General features: G+C 38.2%; 1 protein-coding gene across 1 annotated transcript; it reads left to right on the top strand.

The window, feature by feature from the left end:
- The first annotated feature begins 16,672 nt into the window (after window positions 1–16,672).
- On the top strand, window positions 16,673–18,704 carry LOC108666652. Its single transcript, XM_018153564.2, has 2 exons — window positions 16,673–16,794; window positions 17,068–18,704. Exon 2 carries the CDS (start codon window positions 17,086–17,088, stop codon window positions 17,965–17,967), a length of 882 nt encoding a protein of 293 aa, XP_018009053.1. The 5' UTR covers window positions 16,673–16,794; window positions 17,068–17,085; the 3' UTR covers window positions 17,968–18,704.
- Window positions 18,705–20,061: the final 1,357 nt, after the last annotated feature.

The following is a 20,061-nucleotide window of genomic DNA, read 5'->3' as shown; positions in this document are numbered from 1 at the left end:
CCCCCCATCACCACCACGCAGTCATTATCGACCCCCATCTTCTTCGTTAATTATCCGGGGATTTCAATCAGCTGTTCTCCTTTCAGAGATCGCATGCGTAAAAAATGCGTCATTGTGCGCCGCAAAAATGCGTGCTGGCGCCTAATTAGACATTACATGCTCTGCAAGGCAAATAATAAAACAAGGATACTACTTAAAAATCCCCGCATTCTCACAGATCATTGCTTAATGAGCTGTCTCATTACTTACCTCCTTAGGCTGCTTTGCAGGGCCTCAAGCTTTGATCTGACGTGCATTGGTTGAGGGTAGAGTGATGTGAGGGTAGAGTGATGTGAGGGTAGAGTCATGTGAGGGTAGAGTGATGTGAGGGTAGAGTGATGTGAGGGTAGAGTGATTTGAGGGTATAGTTAGGTGAGGGTAGAGTGATGTGAGGGTAGAGTGATGCGAGGGTAGAGTGAGGTGAGGATAGAATGACGTGAGGGTAGAGTGATGAGATGGTAGAGTGAGGTGAGGGTAGAGTGATGTGAGGGTAGAGTGGTGCGAGGGTTGAGTGGTGTGAGGGTAGAGTGATGTGAGGGTAGAGTGATGTGAGGGTAGAGTGATGTGAGGATAGAGTGATGTGAGGGTAGAGTGATGTGAGGGTAAAGTGATGTGAGGGTAGAGTGATGAGAGGGTAGAGTGATCCGAGGGTAAAGTGATATGATGGTAGAATGATGTGAGGGAAGAGTGATGTGAAGGTAGAGTGATGTGAGTGTAGAGTGATGTGAGGGTAGAGTGATGTGAGGGTAGAGTGATTTGAGGGTAGAGTTAGGTGAGGGTAGAGTGATGTGAGGGTAGAGTGATCTGAGGGTAAAGTGATATGAGGGTAGAGGGATGTGAGGGTAGAGTAATGTGATGTTTTAGTTATGCGAGGATAGAGTTATGTGAGGGTAGAGCGATGTGAAGGAAGAGTGATGTGATCTGAGGGTAGAATGACGTAAATCGAGAGTAGAGTGATGTGAAGGTAGAGTGATTTGAGGGTAGAGTGATGTGATCTGAGAGTAGGTGATCTGTCCATGGGGAGGAGAATGGAGGGATTTATCAAAGGATTGAGTGGAGTGAAGTTACGAATATAATGAGGATAAAACGTGTGACCTACTGCAATATAATCTGTTGGTTCGCGCTTCCTTTACAACCGCTCTTCCCTATATTTAGTATGAGTAGACACGGTTGCAACGACAGAGTGATGATGTCGAAGTCGTCAATGGAAAAAGATTTAGGAGTTTATATCGACAATGAGTTAAAATTTTTTAAGCATATTGAAGGTCAAGTTAATAAAGTCAATAAACAACTTGGACTGATCAGACGCTCTTTCGAGTTCCTAGATGCAGAAGCGATGAAGCAGTTGTTTGTTGCTGTCGCGCCAGCGCCCGAACCTAGAGTTTGGAAACGTCGTGTGGTCACTGAAACTTGAAAAGGACAAAAATTTAATAGAGAGTGTTCAAGTAGACGTGGAAAAAGGATAATTCCGAAGGCAAGTCCTGAAAGGCAAGTCCTATGAGGGAAGAATAAAGATTATGAAGCTTCCAAGCCTCAGTTATCGACGTCTACGTGGAGAACTCATTGAAGCATACAAGTATACTCATGGCTTATACAAGGTCCCAGAAGGATTACTAGAATTTGAAACAAGAACCAACACCAGAGGTCACGGCTATAAACTAACACATCCATGCGACAACATTTCTTCTCGCTTCGAGTCACCGACATGTGGAACAGCCTCCCTGATAGCATCGTTGACGATCCGAATATGAACGCCTTCAAGAACAGGCTAGACGAAGCTATGCAGGAGCATATGTTCAGTCTTAAAATGCCCATCAAATTACGGACCAGGCAATAAGAATGTGACCTAATTACGGACCTCAATCAATCGTCAGTTATGGAAAGATCGGGTTCCAAAGACTGGATCACTTGTGAATCAAGTCACGAAAAATTCAAGAATCGGCAACAGGCCATGGGCCTATTTCTTCAGTGCCGACACTTCTATTCTATTGTAAGGCATGGAGAGGGGTGAGGCATGTGGGTGCGTTATTGTGAGGGTTATGAGAGAGGTAGGGAGAGCGCAAGGGGTGTGGGTAAACATGTGAGGTAAGGTGAGGGACCGGGGCTTGTGAGTGGGTGAATAAAATCGTGAGAAGTAAGATGAGGTGGAGGGTCTGGAGCGAAAGGTGTAAAATCATATGATGGAAAATAGAAGCTAGAGATATAGGGAAAGGCAACACATCGAATTGCGTGGAGAATAATATTATTTAATATAATAATAATGTGAGCAAGATTAAACGGTAACAAGTCACTGGGCGTAACAGTCTCACGAAACATGGAATTGACGAATATAAAATAAAAATCTGATTATATTATTAACAATAATTTTATTCATTTAACAATATTATTTCATTGAATTCTATCCTGCGATGTTCTTGTCACGAGCGTTACAAATACCTCAACTCCGGTTGAAGTATTTCGGTTGCATTCGGTTGAGGTATCTCGGTTGCATTTTTCGACTGTTATCTTTGATTAATACATCATTATTATTCAACACATATTACCTTATTCCATCTTCTTTCACTTCGTCTACAATACGAGAAAATATCACATTACTGTAATGTTTAAACAAAATGTAGTTACTTTACTGTTCGTATTTAATTATCTTACTGAAATATTCAATTTCTTTACTCCTCTCATTTGATTAATCCACTGCTCTACTTAACTACGTTACTGCTCTTATCTAATCTCTTTACATAGTCTTTTTATATTTATTTTCTATCGGTATTTTTCCACTTTAATCGAACGAAATGCGTGGCAATAACCAGAGAAAAATGCTTAATAAGCAAAACAAGAGCAACGACTTCGTTGCTAATGACTTTAAACGCCACACATCGCAATTGATCAAAAAAAACAAAATTTCTGATTTATATAAAAAACCGATCCTGGAGACAATGACGAAATATTTCTGTTGAACCCATATGTCTGTATGTGAACTCATATTTCTGTATGTGAACTCATATTTCTGTATGTGAAACCTATTTCTGAATGTGAACCCATATTTCTGTATGTGAAACCATATTTCTGTGTGTGACCCCATATTTCTGCATTTCTGTATGTGAACCCATATTTCTGTATGTCGACCAATATTTCTGTATGTCAAACCATTTTTCTGTATATAAACCCATATTTCTAAATGTGAACCCATATTTCTGAATGTTAACCCACATTTTTGTATATGAATCCATATTTCTGTATGTGAACCCATACTTCCGTATAAAAACCCATATTTCTTTATGTGAACCCATATTTCAGTATATGAACCCATACTTCTTTACATGAACCCATATTTCTGTATGTGAACCCATATATCTGTATGTCAACCCATATTTCTATATGTGAACTCATTTTTGTATGTCAACTCATATTTTTGTATGTTAACCAATATATCTGTGTGAGCCCATATTTCTTTAGGAAACCCATATTTCTGTATCTGAACCCATTTTTCTGTATGTGAGCCCATATTTCTGTATGTGAACCCATATTTTTGTGTGAACCCATATTTCTGCATAAGAACACATATTTCTGTTTGTGAACCCATAATGAGGACCGAAGAATGTTTATTAGGTACGTAATGCCATTGATTAGCATGATGAGATATGTATATGAACATAACTCATCAGCAGGAAGGGTATGATATATGTAATTCGATCATTATTTTAGAAATGATACATGAAATTCGATAATGATTTTAGATAAAAAAGTCATATTCCCTTGCGCCATAATCGACCAAGTCCAGCCACAGTCCCAAGCCCACTCAATCAGAGCCCAGTTCTAGCCCCACTTCAGAACTCTGAGAAGCCCTAAAGGTTGGTTCATATTAGCGATCCTGTCGTGGCCGCGGAGACAATGGTCTTCCATCTAATCTTGAGAGTTAATTAACTGGTGAAAAGATGAATTCAATAGCAGTGCAGTAAGCCGCCATAATGAAGTAACTTTGATAGCGGCGAGCTTCTGCACTGAAGCGACTTCTATTGCTGAGCTCGTCACCGCAGCAGCAGCAACAGTAGCCTCAGCAGTAGCCGCAGCAGTAGTGCAGCACCAGCAACACCAGCACCAGCAGAACTAGCACCACAGCAGCAGCATCCTCTAGAATCCGCGCCAAAAGCTCCGGCATTCATCGCTGACGCTTTCACAGCCAAAAATTAAGGCTAATTTCTCATAAATCTTAATTAGTCAGGTGATGCTTAACCGTTGAATTTGCGGGTTCTTGGGTTGGGAATTTTCTTAGTAAGTTAGTGAACGAAATCAACTCGAAATAGGTTATTTGTGTCAATGAGGCATCGTAAAATTGTGATATTGAAGTGGCGTTTAATCATGACGCTTAAACGGCTTGAAATTTGACTATGAAAAGTCAAAGAACATCACAGTTGATTCGAACCCAATTATTCCCAAGATCAGAGGCACGGAACCTTGCGGTTAAAAAATAATACCTCAAATCCTCACGAGTAAATCGCCTAAGCAAACCTCACGGCTGATGTAACTCTCAAAAACGCAACTCTGCCCCCCCCAAAATACAGAATCCTAAGTTCCACCATACTCCATATCGAGGTCATACCAACTGCCAATAATCTTCCCCTAACCCTCATCGATCCCCGTAGCCAAATCTTTCAACACTCACCAATTCCCACAGTAACCTTCAACCCTAAGAACTACCTCAATTGTGATCTTAACCCCTTAAATCCCCTAAACAACATCAGGACCAGTCATAAGAAACCCCACAACAGCTACAGAACTACTTATTTCTCGCAGTAACTATCATTCCGTCGTAAATAAATTTGCCAATAAAGATTTATTGGTATATTTATTTACGATGAATAATACATTACGATAGATAATTCTATCCCTTACCCTCACCCTTTACCCTCACCCCCTTACCCTCACCCCTTTCGCAGTTCACTATATCACACTAACATGTCGGGTCGTTTAAGGTTGTCGTTCTGCTCTTGATTCAATTATGCTTGACTGTGCGTCGGCTACTCCGCCAAACAGAATCGGCGGCAACCTCTCAAAGTTTTGCTCTCAGGCAGACATTTAGTAATCCCCAATTACTGTACGCTCCTCTTAATGAATGGACGGTGAAGATGCAAGTGTGGGCCTGACGAGAATTGATAATTAATTCAATTTTTTCATCCAGGCGACCTGTTTATTGTAACTCCTGTGAAGTTTCCTTGCGTTCATTCCACTTTTTTGTTTCCCTAATATCTATTACTTTTAAAAAATATATTTACATCTTATCTTTCCCATAGGGGCTTTGTTTTTTCAGAAGCCCTGTATCATTTCTGTTAACACCGAACCGAAGCAATATATTTTACACAAAAAAACAGCTGGAATACACTGTTATCTAATTTTCAATTACGACTAATGATTCACTTACTCCCTTTTTTATGTGTCTCGCAAGGTCCGCCCAAGGCACCCCAGGCACAGCAAATAATTTAAATTGCAGCCGTTCCAGCCAGCAAATTAAATGCCGTACATTTTACGCGCAGATTTAGGCTATAAACTCAAACTTATAAACTTTAAATATAATGTATAATTTCAAAGCAAATGGCAAGTAAATTCACTATGTTTACATCGAAAAAAAGTTTCGAAAATAAGCTTCATGTTCATTGAAAGACCATAATGGTGGAGATATTGTAAATTTCTATACTTTTGTTGCTTGTGAATTCTTGGTTAATTAGCAATATAAACAAAATTATGATATAGGTAATGAAATAAGTAAATTTTCTTGGTTTGATGCACGACAAATTTTACCTTGCAACGCCTTTAATCGCTTAATATTCATAAATAATAACTACTGAGACTATAATAAAGTTCATGTAATCCAATATTTATCTATAATGTTCATAAATTTCCCGATCCCGATACACACAGCTAAAATGAAGACAGAAAATCTATAAAAAAAACCTTTGCGTTTTGAAGCTGTCACTAACAATTAAACCAATTTCCAGAAGATGTCAGATATTCAGCTGAATATAACAGCTGCATTTATCGCTGCATCTGACAGCTGTAATAGCAGCTTGTTCTTTCAGCGTGTCTATAGCGCGACGTCTCATCAGCATTAGTGGCAGACGTCGGCTTTGTTCTCGAGATGCGTGGTGCAACTGAGCATCAAAAGACGACATCCGTTCACTAAATAATTTTTAAAGACTTTAGAAAATTTTAACAACTTTATAGATCATTGTCCAAATGCGCTTTTTATCTGGAACGCTTCTGAACGCATTAAGATTTTTAAAAATGTTAACAACTTAATCGTCATCGTTTGTGTGCGATTTTTATTCTGAACATTTCAGAACGAAAATATTATATTTTGTGGCAGTTTTCGATCATTTTTTGACGATCTCAATTATTTAAATTCGCAAGTTCTACTATTCTACATGTGTCAATTTCTTCTATAAAACTTATAAAACAATTAATTGCACCGTAGTAACGATATCTATAACAATTAGAGACGCGGCTGTCTATGATTATCACGATTATAGATCAATAAGTCACAACTATCACTAGTAATAGAACGCCATGTGTTGATACCACAACTATAACTCAATATCAACCATAAAATTACGTACATTTTGATCGTGCTCTAATATCAAACTTTTTTATTAAACTACGAGAAAAATTACGAAAACTACTGATAAAAATAATGTAATTACGAAAAATAATACGAAAATTAATGATAAAGTTGGGTTCAAGAGAAAAGTTCAACATCTACACTAAAGATTTTTGAAATGCACATGAGGCCTTGTGACGTGGATCCATTATCAAGCAAACCACCACAAGACAATATACTTTCTTCTCTTTGCAAGTTTAAATAGAATCTTATGATCACCCTTTGTTCCCAGAACGATAATAAATAAAACTGGCAACTTTAGCACAGTCTGAAAACAGATCAAGGAAACACTCATTAGTACTTCAACAATAAGGGGTCTGTTCCATGGCAAGATAAATTTATTTCTTCAAACCATTAATGCTGAAATTAAATGAAATAATAAAATTTTTAAATAAAATATCATTTTATTTAAATGTTCTGTAGGTTCATCAAATGCGAACTCTTCAGTTTCATCAATAGTATTCCTGGAGCTGGACTGCTTAGGTGCCTCCAGGACCCATACTTTCAAAAAAAGTTAAGAGACCGTAAGTTCATCAGCCAATCATTGACGGCCTCTCAAGCAAAATCCACCAATCATAGACAAGAAAATAGAGCGTAAGTACTTACGTTCACTTAGCGAGTTTTGAAAGTATGGCCCCAGGTAAATGAGTGAGTCACTACCTATAGAGCCATGTATTTTTTGCTGTTGAGTGAGTCATCCTGACCCAGTTTTGCCCGACAAAAGGGCGTATCAGGTAGTGCAGTGTCCGCTTTCTACTCGCCTTTTGTGTGTCTCACAATTTGTACCAAAATAACCCATTGATTTATTTTAATGATGAGGCCATTCGCTAATATAAAGTAAAGCTGCACGCGCGTTAAGTTCACATCACACATGTAAAAATTATGATTGCTGTTGAATGATATTCTCTTAATTATTATTAGCATCTAAAGTCAATTAACTTCGTCTTACACAAAGTATAATATTATGTAAAAATTTTTAATGTCTTCCCTTCATAATAAAGGCCCGTGCATGCGCAATTAATTAAGCTGCAATTAAATTAATTGAATTGAAGTGTTTGAATGCCTTGACGATCTCAGAGATGAAGTGATCTTAATTAGAAAAAAAAAACACATAAAATAAGTGAGGTAGTATAAATACGTGCTAATTAGCTCTAATTAGAACTAATTAGTCTTGGGGATGTCATTGGTCATGATGAGAGCAGGTAATTAGGATGATGATGCGTAATTGGGACAATGATGGATAACTGTGATGAGGATCAGATAATTGGGATGATGATGGTTAATGCAAATGAGCAAGCGAATAGAGAATAAAAACTAGAAATCGACTATGTGGGAGACGGATGAGACTTTCAATTATCATTTTTCCCTTCAAAATTTGTTTACTTTGTCATTTTTTTAAAGTAATATGTTGAGTGACAAAGTTTCAACAGACGAAAATTTTTAAAGCATGCTCTGATCTAGATGATCTTTCCCCTCATATTTCTTTCAATGTCAAACAATAAGCATACTAAATAACTTTACAGTATTTGGCGCGATAATTTGCTTCGTTTCTTTTCGATTAATGAATGCTATTAAAAATTGTAACATTAATGTAAATTAGGACATTATTTTATGACATGATGCCCTATTTAAGAGCCGTTGAGAATTACTACAGCGCTAAGCCTGCCCAGATCCTGATCAACAGAAGCTGGTAGCGGCAAGTTAGACCCCTTGGACTCGCATTAGTAGTTAGCACGTATAACGGATCTCAACAGGTCTTGCAGTGTCAACAGCCCAGGTCTTAATGAGAGCGACGCGTGATCTATACTCTCATCACTAAGGCCCTTAAAGACCGTGCCAAATCTGCTACAAGAGAAGCCGTAGTGTCGGTTTACAGACGCCGCGCAGGGGCTGTTGGGAGAGCAAATGTCGTCTTTGCTATGCCGTGTTGGGCAAAGCTTGTTTGCTGGGGAGAGCCCAGCCCACCTTGAGAGTCACGTTCCTCCTAGGGAGCTGTAGGATCCTCATTCGTAATAATTACGAACACTGAGGATGTTGAAGTTGTCGTGAAAATCTTGTTTAGCTCGTGAATAATCAACTCTTAGATCAAGTATGGACTATTCAAGTATGGTCTTAGGCCGCGCCGATTCTTAGGAGAAAGCCGCGGGATATACATACATAAATTTTAGGTTTAGTGCACTCAGTCAAAGCCAAAATGGCAATATCATGCAGATACCTACTGAGCAATGCCCGACAAAATTGCATGCATAAATGAAGCCAGTTGCCTAAATTAAAGCCAGTCAAAGATTTCAGGTAAAATTCTTATGAATTTTTACCACAGACAGCCAGGAAATGCTTAATCAGAATTATTATAGAAGAGGCAGGCTTACCAAGACCGATGGAGCTAATTTACGTAACTGAAACAGATGTCCGTAACAAAGCAACAGTCGCCGAGAAACGTTATCAGAGACCAGAGACAGAGACCAAGAAGTGTCATCAGAGACCAAAGTCAGAGACCAAGAAACGTCATCAGAGACCAAAGACAAATCATCGAGGCTGGCAGCTATAGATAACACTTGGCAGCCGCTGTCTCCATGTGACACTTAGCCCTCGATTGCGTTGTCTTGCAAGGAAGCTGATGCTTAACGACGTCATTTGTTGCGTCTATTAGCAAACACGCATGCAGATTAAGATGGGTCACAAGTCAGGCGTGTTAACCATGGCCATATCCTGTGTTGGCTTAAAGCCTCCTTGCAAGACGAGCTACAGCCTGTCTAGGCACACAGTCTCAGTTTGTCCTCACCTGACAAATGGGTTTTGAAGCCAGGCTAAATGGGTGGAATTTAATTGAACATAATTTCTAGATTTCGATGGACGAATGACGTTTCGATTTACTTGGGTCGTTTGATTACGGCGGGATTACTTTCTAAAGTTCTTGCTTCAATGAAAATTTGTGCTACTTACTTTAAGCTTATCAAAAAATATAATGAACACAATCTTTATTAATCAGTAAATATTTTCGACAAAGCATTTTTTTAAAAAACTTTCGTATTAATTTCGAGTCTTATACCACAGATTCAGTGTACCAATATTATCACGAAAATTTTTCTACCTCAGAAATGGTGTCTAGAAACAAGCCGAGTTTATTGTGTTCAGACACACTCACTTTTTTTAACACTAAACAGTTTTTTTTGTTATCCATAATCCAATAGCCGTAACAAAGTTATCAAGTTTGAAACCTCAAGTTTTTATTGTGATGTATAGAAGCAGAATAATACTGTAAACCTAGTCGGTAATTTCAATATATTGATGATTATAGATAGATGTGTTAATACGACCGACCCGACTGCTCTGACAGAAAGATACGAATGCAGTGAACTTGGAAAATTAGGTTCTCCAGCCATAATATGACTCAAAAATTGTATCTGCGCGTATACCTACTTTTATCATCCATAGTTTCATTTTCTGCCCAAGTAACTTTGATGTGAAACACGAGGCTAAATTAAATCGTAATTTTGCCTGCCAGTTCCACAAGACGCATGTGGTCTACGTCACAAACTCAACTCCGCTAAATCCTTTTTTTCTCGGTTTTTCTTCAAATGTCCCCAGCGCGTGCCGCCGTTACTTTTTTTAGGTTCCCTTTTTGGGCGTTCAGTTTGCGAGGAAACGAGGAACGTTTTTAGCGCATTTTCTCATTTGTGGAGAAAATGCCCTAATGCGCTCGTCATGCCCGTCCGTCCGTCCGTCTGTCTGTCTGTCCGTCCGTCTGTCCGTGACCTCAAGTTTTCGTCGATGAGAAAATGCGCTCTCTGTCACACACTGCAATGAGTACTGAGTTATATTTTTTAGATCTTCCGCCCTCTCGGTTGTCCGACTGTTTATAAGAAGTTCCTGTAACTCTTAGGATATTTTAATGTTGTTTGCCGGCAAAAGAAGTTAGCGAGCCGTAAGCTGAACAGGCTCACAGGTAAGCTCCTCTCAGGAAGAGCCTTCGTGCATCTCAGCTGTCAAAACCATCGGCTAGACCAGCGTGAAGCGATCGCGTCAACCGTCATAAGGAAGAGCAAGAGATGTGATGTGTCGCAATGGCTGCAAGAGTTACCATGTTCGAGGCTTTTTTTTGTTGGAATTTAATTTTAAGTAACAAAATGTTTATTATATGAATAAAATGAATAAAATATAGTATATGAATAAAATATAGTAATTGGTTCACAACATGGGATGTTGTTACCAACAGAGCGTAGTTTGTAATTAAAATTATTTAGTGCCACAAGTCAGTCAAGCAATCGTTCTCAATCGTCTGAGAAATGAAGAAGAAATTTGTTGATCTGGTAATTTCCAATAATTATCGTTTGATCGAACGTATTTTCATGGCCTCTGACAACGATAGCGTAATTGCAGCCTTCGAGTCAAATAATATGAATGTTGGCGTTCCATTTGTGATGCATTCTTTAGGTAAATCGTGATTATTTTGTTGCCATTTGCGTCAGTTAATGAATAAAACAATTCAAAATTTAAACATTTTAATTCAAAAGAATTAGAATTTTCTCATTTATTCCACTTGTTTATCTTGTTTAGACCATAACGAAGCTATTTTTTCCGAGGCCAAATGCATTCTTTTAAGCCTGTAAATTATACAATTCTTCCTTTTATTTCCATTATGTGTGAATTCAACATCTCAAAACGAATTCTAATTATCTCATTGAGTTACTATTTCCACCAGCCCGTAATCACATGACTAAACATTAGCCTGTCCAGTGTATACTGTACAGTGTACACAGTGTACATGAAGGTACACTGTACAGTGTACACAGTCTACATGAGTGTATATGAGTGTACATGCGATCTCAAATAATGTACATGAGTGTACAGTGTACACAGTGTACAGTGTATACAGTGTACATGAGTTATATACACTCTTGTACATACGTTCCCGTTTCTGTATTTACTGTGCAACTCTGCAGCCGTTCTGTGAGTCGATGCAACGAAGCTTCAGTACAGAGTGAGAAGCATATCTATTGCGACCTCAAAAACAGATCTGTAGCGATCTCAAAACAGATCTGTTGCAGCCTGAAAAGCAAGTCTGTTGCGATCTTAAAAGCAGATCTGTAGTGATCTCAAAACAGATCTGTTGCAGCTTGAAAAGCAGATCTGTTGCGATCTTAAAAGTAGATCTGTAGCGATCTCAAAACAGATCTGTTGCGATCTCATAAGTTGATCTGTTGCGATCTCAAAAGCAGGTCTGCTAAGATCCATCCAGCGATCTAGCGAGCCCTTCAAAACTAACTGGTCATCGCTGAGTTCAAAAGGCCGGCATGTCCAGCTGCCGTTGCAAACTTCATAACAAGTTGATGGAGGGATCATCGTGAGATGCTTTTGAGGGTAGGATCAAGGCAGGCACAGCGACCCTCGGATGTCCACCCTCGTTTGCCCAAGAAGTTTGGCCAGCGACAAACTGTCAGCTTGGATTACCCTTCGCTCAAGCGCATCCTCTCGGCGCAAACGTAGGATCCGGAAACCTGAGTAGACTGAGCCAAAGCCAGGCAAATATGATGCAAAATTGTTCGTACCTTCTGTTAATGAAAAGTTGTTGATGTTGGTGTACAAGCGTTATTTTTGATGTCGCTGACGTTTATTACGTCCACACGAATAAATTCTCGCTGAATAAAAATTGGCACAGATATACTGCTTGAATGATTACGTTTGTTTGCGTTTTTGGTTGGTCATTGGACTTTTGGTCATTGAACTTATGTTAGATATTTTGGTAGTCCAATATTCATTTGTGAGCTCCACATTTTCGAATGCAACGCATTTTCGTTGCCAGTTTACCGCCGGTAACTCTTCTTTCGAATAGAAATAGATTTTCACGATGATAAAACTTAACATTGAAAGCGACGATAATTAATTCGCTGGTCAACTTTTGGGGAGCGTGAAGATTTGAGTGAAATACAGAAAATAATTAGTGTAAATCAGTTTCGTATCCTTGACGACTGATAAATTATTATATTAAAATTATTATTTTAAAATTATTATATTGAATTCAGATCACGCAGAAGAGTTTAACATTTTGCTAGCACCGGGATTGCGAACTTAGATCGGGTGCAGAACAATTCAAGATTTGATACTGCTCGTTACTTAGCTTTGCTGCTGCAAAAATACAAGCCGGTTTTTCTTTGGTGCTAATTCAGACTATCAGTTGTCTTCAGTGCATGTTAAGGACTCCCAAGTCATTCCTCGAATTTTCAAACACTTCTTTTGGTACTCGCAGGTTTCAACAGAGCTCCTTCACTGAAAATATTCATACGGTTTAACCTGAATTATTCCTACTACTCATGAAACATTCATTAGTTCCCTCATTATTTACCATATAATATTGTAATACTATTTTTTCCACCATCCTTCCCCCATCTTATTAATTAACCCTGTTTCACTCCCCCCTCCACTACCTCCCTCTATTCTTTTTCTCCGGGCTTCATCAACTTAACGAACGCCTCGGCGCTCGTAAAGTGCGTCCGCTTTCATTATGGAGCAAATTTCGATAAACCTTCAGTGTGCGCGTAAATTTTATACACCACCAGTATGGGCATTAACTTTTATGGCTTGCAGGACTAAATTTATAAATCGTTGGGCTGGATGCATAGCCCTGGCATATTGGCGAGGCTCCGGCAGTGCTCGGGATCTCTTCAAAAGCTTCTTAAACGCGCGTATCATAGTCTTTGAATATTAATAAGACCCCCGAGATGCTCTAAATCTCAGATCTACTAAGAATATTACTGGCAAACTTGCCAGCCTTGTCGAGGTTTATAGCAAAAACGCATTGACAGTTTGTTCTCATGTCAGAATTATTTTATTCGTGGAAATTCATAGCTAGCAGTTTTTTTTTCTTAATCACTTGCTAGATAGTCTTTGCGAAAAATGGAAACGAGTTTACAATATTTAGTGAGCAAAATTGGTTTGTGGTTATCAATACTCATTCGAGTTATTTCACACTAGATAATTCCAACCACTAATGCACTCAACATTCTTCTGATATTATCGATAATTATTTAACTTTATATCTATCGAACTGCCTAACCACTTCTCATTTATTTTATTTTCTGATAAAAATTCGTCTTAATTTTGCTCCGTTCCTAACATAAGTTAAAGTTTCATTAGCCCATATGTGTGTTTATGTGTATCATGGACGCTCAATCAGGTATAGAGTCCAGATATTCAAATGTGGCGAGACTGGCCGAAAAGCGAAGTGATGCATGCGTCGCGTTTGATATTTCAGGGCTGGGACAGCGGCAGGCTAAGCTCCATAGAGCGTGGCTTGTAATCGCAGGGCCCAGAGGCGCGACGCTCGAGAGCATTCCGGTGTAGCTGAGGGGAAAAAAACCTGGGCTGGTCACTGGACACCTGGAGAGTCGAGGGGAGAGCAGAGAGGGAAGGTGGTGAGTACAGTGAGGCCTAGGATGATGTTGATGAATTATATTATCTGAGCTTGAGTGTATTCAACAATTCCTTGTTTGTAATGTTTCGAGATACGTATGCGCAACGAATTTTATAATAATTTTATGGAGTTAAATAACGGTACGATGGGAAACTTTTCGCTTCTGTTTTAACCTATTTTTATGGGTTACAAAAAATAATATCACATTATTATATTTCAATTGATACCTGTATTAATTTAAATACATATTTCAATTAATACAAGTATCATCAACAGATATTTTCACGCGTTCAAATATTCATTCCGTGAATTGACTTTATACTCATGTTCCCATCATTTCATCTACCTCCCGATAGCTTCGACTTGAAATACACTGCAATATTACTTTATTTGCATTAGTAAACAATTTACCTTATTAACCTAGATTACATTTCGGTCATGAATTAAAAATATTGATGAAACTAGTCTTGCATCTGTTCATTGCATTCATACGATTCATGCCATTGCATTCATACGATTCATGTCATTGCAGTCATACGATTCATGCCATTGCATTCATACGATTCATGTCATTGCAGTCATACGATTCATGTCATTGCAGTCATACGATTCATGCCATTGCATTCATACGATTCATGCCATTGCATTCATACGATTCATGTCATTGCAGTCATACGATTCATGCCACTGCATTCATACGATTCATGTCATTGCATTCATTCGATTCATGTCATTGCATTCATTCGATTCATGCCATTCCATTCATACGATTCATGCCATTGCATTCATTCGATTCATGCCATTCCATTCATACGATTCATGCCATTCCATTCATACGATTCATGTCATTGCATTCATAGAATTAATGCCAATGCATTCATTCGATTAATGCCATTGCATTCATACGATTCATGCCATTGCATTCATACGATTCATGCCATTACGTTTATACAATTCATGCAATTGCATTCATGCCCCGCCATGAAGGCCCCCCTCCCGGAGGTGGTTGTCGTGACTACACATTAACAATGCTGTATGATCGATGAATGACGACTCACTTTCACTACGTATAGTACTGAGCTAGCAGTTGATGTGCACGGTATCACAGTCGCAAGTGTGCAGTGTCTAGTATTATTGCATTTTATCAAATAGCTCCTGTGATGGTTCCAGGCGATAATTAAAAAACATTGTTTCATAATACGCGGTTAATTTTGGATAAATTGTTTTTACGTTCAATTGAAAAATTAAAGAGTCTATTCACAAGTTTTATTCATTTATACCGCAATATCAAGGTTTCGTGTTGCGCAATTTAGCACAACACATCGTGCGCAGTTACTTAACGATGTCGTTGCTTTGGACCTATAGTATTTCTCCACAAATTTTAGAGTATTTCTCCACAGTTACTTAACGATGTCGTTGCTTTAGAGTTTTTTCTTCGTAAATTCTTGAGTTCCTATTAATTGGACTTCTATTTTTCTCCGCCGATTTACGATATGAATTTCCCCACTAATTGCACTTTGTTTTATTTCATCAGAAGCAAATGAATCTCCTGGGAGAATAGCTATGATCAAGGAACGCGAACTTACTGCACACTTAACAGAATATTAATTTTATGATTACGCTTATGCTTTATGTTTATGTAAACATTACGACAGAAGAATTTTTACGTGGTTCGTTAAAACTCGTAACACTAGCGAAACTTATATTTTTTTGGTTAATCCTTGTCATAAAGGACATATTTATATGAGAGCTTCCATTCAGCATTTGTGTCCATGTTGATTTATTTCCATCACCGAACATATGTTGGTTCTACTACATGGAAATGGTTCCACTACCTTATCTCAGTTTTCAATTAAAAATATCGAGTGGTACTGCTCACTTAAATGTTAATAAAATCACTGCAAGTCCCGAGTTGACCGCAAGCGTGAGTTTTTTTTTCTACTCTCCTGTTTGAGTTCGTATGACCTTTACACATGTAATGGGCCCTAAGTTTTTTAGGCTTCTTACAAGGGAAAAAAATCAATCCGAGATTTCGTCTAGTAATATATACGATTTTTCACGCACATTGAGTATTGCTGAATTACCTCTAAAGTGAAAGAAAATGTTTTCATTGCTACAAGTTTATTTCAACACAAATTCAATCAGTACTGAACTAATTAAAACTTGGCCGCTGCTGAACAAACTCATCACCGAACTCTTAATTTCCAATAAATCAATCGCTAAAAGATCAGATAATAAGATAAGAGGTCGCATTGAAAGCAATTACGATTAATATTTTCACATTCATATATTATTAATATTTTCAATTTTCATTTATTGCTCTGATCGATCATGTGCGTACGAATTAGAATGAATTTCTAGTTCCCGCGTTCGTGCATTCATATTCAATCGACGTATGGAATCTGGCAACGAACAGAATCTACTCATATACGAAAACAATTTCTTTTAATCATATGGCAATTTACATTTTTAATTACCCCGCACTTATATATTTTCTATTTATATTGTGTAGGGAATAAAAATATATTAATACCAATTTAAACAAATTATTCATCTTTTTCAGGTTCCGCATATAATCATACATTAAAGTAAAGCAACTAAAATAGCAGCTTGGAAACCACATTTCCATCTCAAAGAGTGATTACTTCATGTAATCACCATTGCTGTGTTCTGCAAGCAAGTCCCTACATTTTTAGTAAGTTTCCTTTATTTATGACTGAAGTTGTAACGCTGCTAAAATCTTAAAAGGAATCGTTGATTGATCAATTGCCTATTGAATTTTTTATCGAACATATTATAACTAGTTCACTTGCACACAACTCTGTTTCAAGATTAGGTGATATTCGAGCCATTGTATTTATCTTGAAAATTCATATTTTTTATTTAACATCGAAAATTATTCTTTTACTACTTATTTATGTTATTATTGTGGAAAACTAGAGAATTGACAATTCTCCACACCCGACAGAGTTTGGAAGCAGCTCCGATGATCTTCGCGGACCAGGATGACCAACTGTCCGCGTCGGGAGGCAGCGGCGCGGGATTGGTCAAGCGGTGGTGGCGAGTCGGGTGCTCCCTGCACGTCGAAGAAGCCCTTCACTGCCACGACCTGGGACGTCTCACGCCCAGGGCAATACATCATCTCAACCAAAACTCACTGCCACAGTTCAGTTTCCCTGTCTTGTACTTAGAGGAAGACAGATGCGAGGACTCTTTCGATCCATACGGGAACGTAAGATTGTACTTGGAGTTTCATAAGCTGCTGGCATATTATGGTGCCCATTTAAAGCTGTATCTCATCGATGAATTTGTCGAAAACACTAAGGCTATCTCTCGTTTACTTGTCACTAAAAGGAGTCCAGCGGGTCTCCCATTGTCTCTGAAAAAGATTGATTTTAACAACATGACGGGTCACCTTTTCCACAACCAAGTAACCATCATAAACCCAGATGGAGAGCGCGAAGTTCTCGACCACCACTTACACATTATCGCAGAGTCGACAGATGACGTGAACCGTTGGTTATTTTTACACTGCATCAGGAAGACAGTAAACCATCAAACACGAACACCTAACAGCAAATCTCTGAGCCGAAGAGCTTCAACCAGTGACGTCACTTTCCAAAATGACGCAACGCCACGGGATCTCAACGTACCAAACGGAATCCGAAGTCTAAGTCGAAGGTCTTCGCTGTCGCACAGCATCAGCCCGACCTACAGGGACACCCCTTACGATGGGACCTCCTGCTACCTCGCTCACGCCGAACGAAAGTCTTGTCCCTCACCTTTTGATGCTGAAAGAACGCGGACTTACCTTGGAAAAGTGCGAAAAGATTTCTTCAGGCAAACAGATCTTGATTTTGTCTTATAATCTTCCTGAAATTTGATGTAATTTACTACAAAGTTGCTCCGAACAAAAAAAAATAAAATAAATTTGAACGATTTGTTATCAACGATTTTATTGTGTCGGATGTGCATTCACCTGCAGCATGGAATGTGCATTCACAACAGTGAATGTTCGATGCACAGACATAAAAATAATTTCATAACTAAAATTCTTCATATATCAACTGGATTCAAACAGTTACCGAGTCGTTAGTAGAATTCATTTTACATATTCATTGCATCAAGTAATCTATAAATAAATCTTTTTGAATGCAAGAAAAGATTTGTTGCACTTTTAGGTAATCGAAGCATTTTTGTCCAATGAAATTACGTGGCGACATTTATGATTGAAGCCATTATGAACAGATGTAATGCGTCTCTTCTTAATAAGGTATATCATAAAAAAACTGTCGTAAGCCTTATATTCATCCTGATGTTGTAGATTCAATTGGGATTTCTCTTAAATACGCAGTCCAATTATTTGGATGGTTCTGACACAGCAAATTTCGGGTCAGAGAAGAAGTAAAAATTTGGATTCTCCAATAAATTGAAAGTTTTGGCTTAGAAAATAGCTGTCTCAATATAATAATATTAATATTTAGTGGGTTATTAAGTTTGTTCAACTATATTAAGAAGAATTCGAAAATTTCATATGATTTTGTATGTGGCATGCTGAATAAAATAATTCCTCAGGTGAGCTAAAAAAAGGCGCAGTTCTCTATTCCTTTTATTTTCACTTTATTCCTTGATTCATGAGAGAGTTATCCGAGTTATGTGATTCATGAGAGAGTTATGTGAGTTATAAATTTGTGCGAATAAAATCAAAATGATCCAATTTTTTCACTCATATAATTCTAAATTTGAGATGGCCTAAGAGGATGAGGTTTTCATCAACACTGATCCCTTCCCAAAAGCATTGGTTTTTAGACGCGGGTGCGAATATCGCTAGCGCCTGCGAAGGCTGTTCAGGTGGCACACGAATATTATTGGTTTGTGGAAGATTTTTAGTTAGTTTTCTTATACTTCGCATAAATCTTTATTACCTGACTGACATAAGATGCTCTGGTGAAGATATACAACTTTTGCCGCATGTAACCACCTTATCCCAGCGGTCAGTCGTTAAATTTATACCGTAATAAAAACTCTTATAACACAAATTATTTGCAGTGTAAATCATGCATAATGCAAACAATGAGGTATATTAGCCGCTAATATCTATTATTAATGACATTCAGTATTACAATACCGGATGGCACATACTAAAGGGATTTACAAGTGGTAGGTACTCGATTACGAACAATTTTGTAATCACTACTCAGGAGTGCTCGTAAAATGTGGCCCATTTAATCAAAAATGGTAATTCTTTAAATGCGGTGCACGCTTTCCCGGTAGAAAACGGAGTTGAGACCAGTAAGTGCAGTGTTTTTTTTATTATGTCTACCTCACATGATTTTAATGATCTTTTATATGCTTGAAGCAGTTTGGAAACCACGAGCGGGATTACAAATCACCAAAGGCAACGACGATCGAAAAGCAAAGCTCAATATCCTCATCCCCTGCTTCATTCTCGAATGATGGAGATGTATAAAAAAGTAGGAATTATGCCTTCGGCGGTGATTAAGCAAAAACTAGTGTCTCTTCGTTTTTAGATATAGAATTTCAAATCCTAATGGGAATTTGAACCGGAAACTCGTTGCTCCATCCTAACTCAACTCGCTCAGTCGACATTGCATGGTAAATCATAAGCTATTGAATCACTAGTTTATTTCAGGTATGAAATTTTAGATTTGAGGGTGCCAAAATTCCATTCAAAATAAATAATTCTAAATATAAACGTATTGGAATGGTATTGGATTGAAATTGTCCGGTGATTTCTTGTCCGACGGACTGATCCGGAAATGAAGTGCGTCATAGAGTGGGGTCTGTCGTGATTAGGGGTTTGAAGGTTGGAGTTTTGGGGGTAAGGGTGGCAAGATTCTGTCTTTGTTGTCAACATGTCTAAGCGTTAATGCAACACAAAGGGCTAAAACTCCTGAAGCCTCTGATTACAGTTCTAATGAGTCGTCAAAATTTTTACTGT

This window comes from Hyalella azteca, unplaced genomic scaffold (assembly GCF_000764305.2).
Source record: "Hyalella azteca isolate HAZT.00-mixed unplaced genomic scaffold, Hazt_2.0.2 contig12411, whole genome shotgun sequence".
NCBI lineage: Eukaryota > Metazoa > Arthropoda > Malacostraca > Amphipoda > Hyalellidae > Hyalella > Hyalella azteca.
Note: the sequence above shows the minus strand (reverse complement) of the source record. Positions and strands in the feature narration are given on the sequence as shown.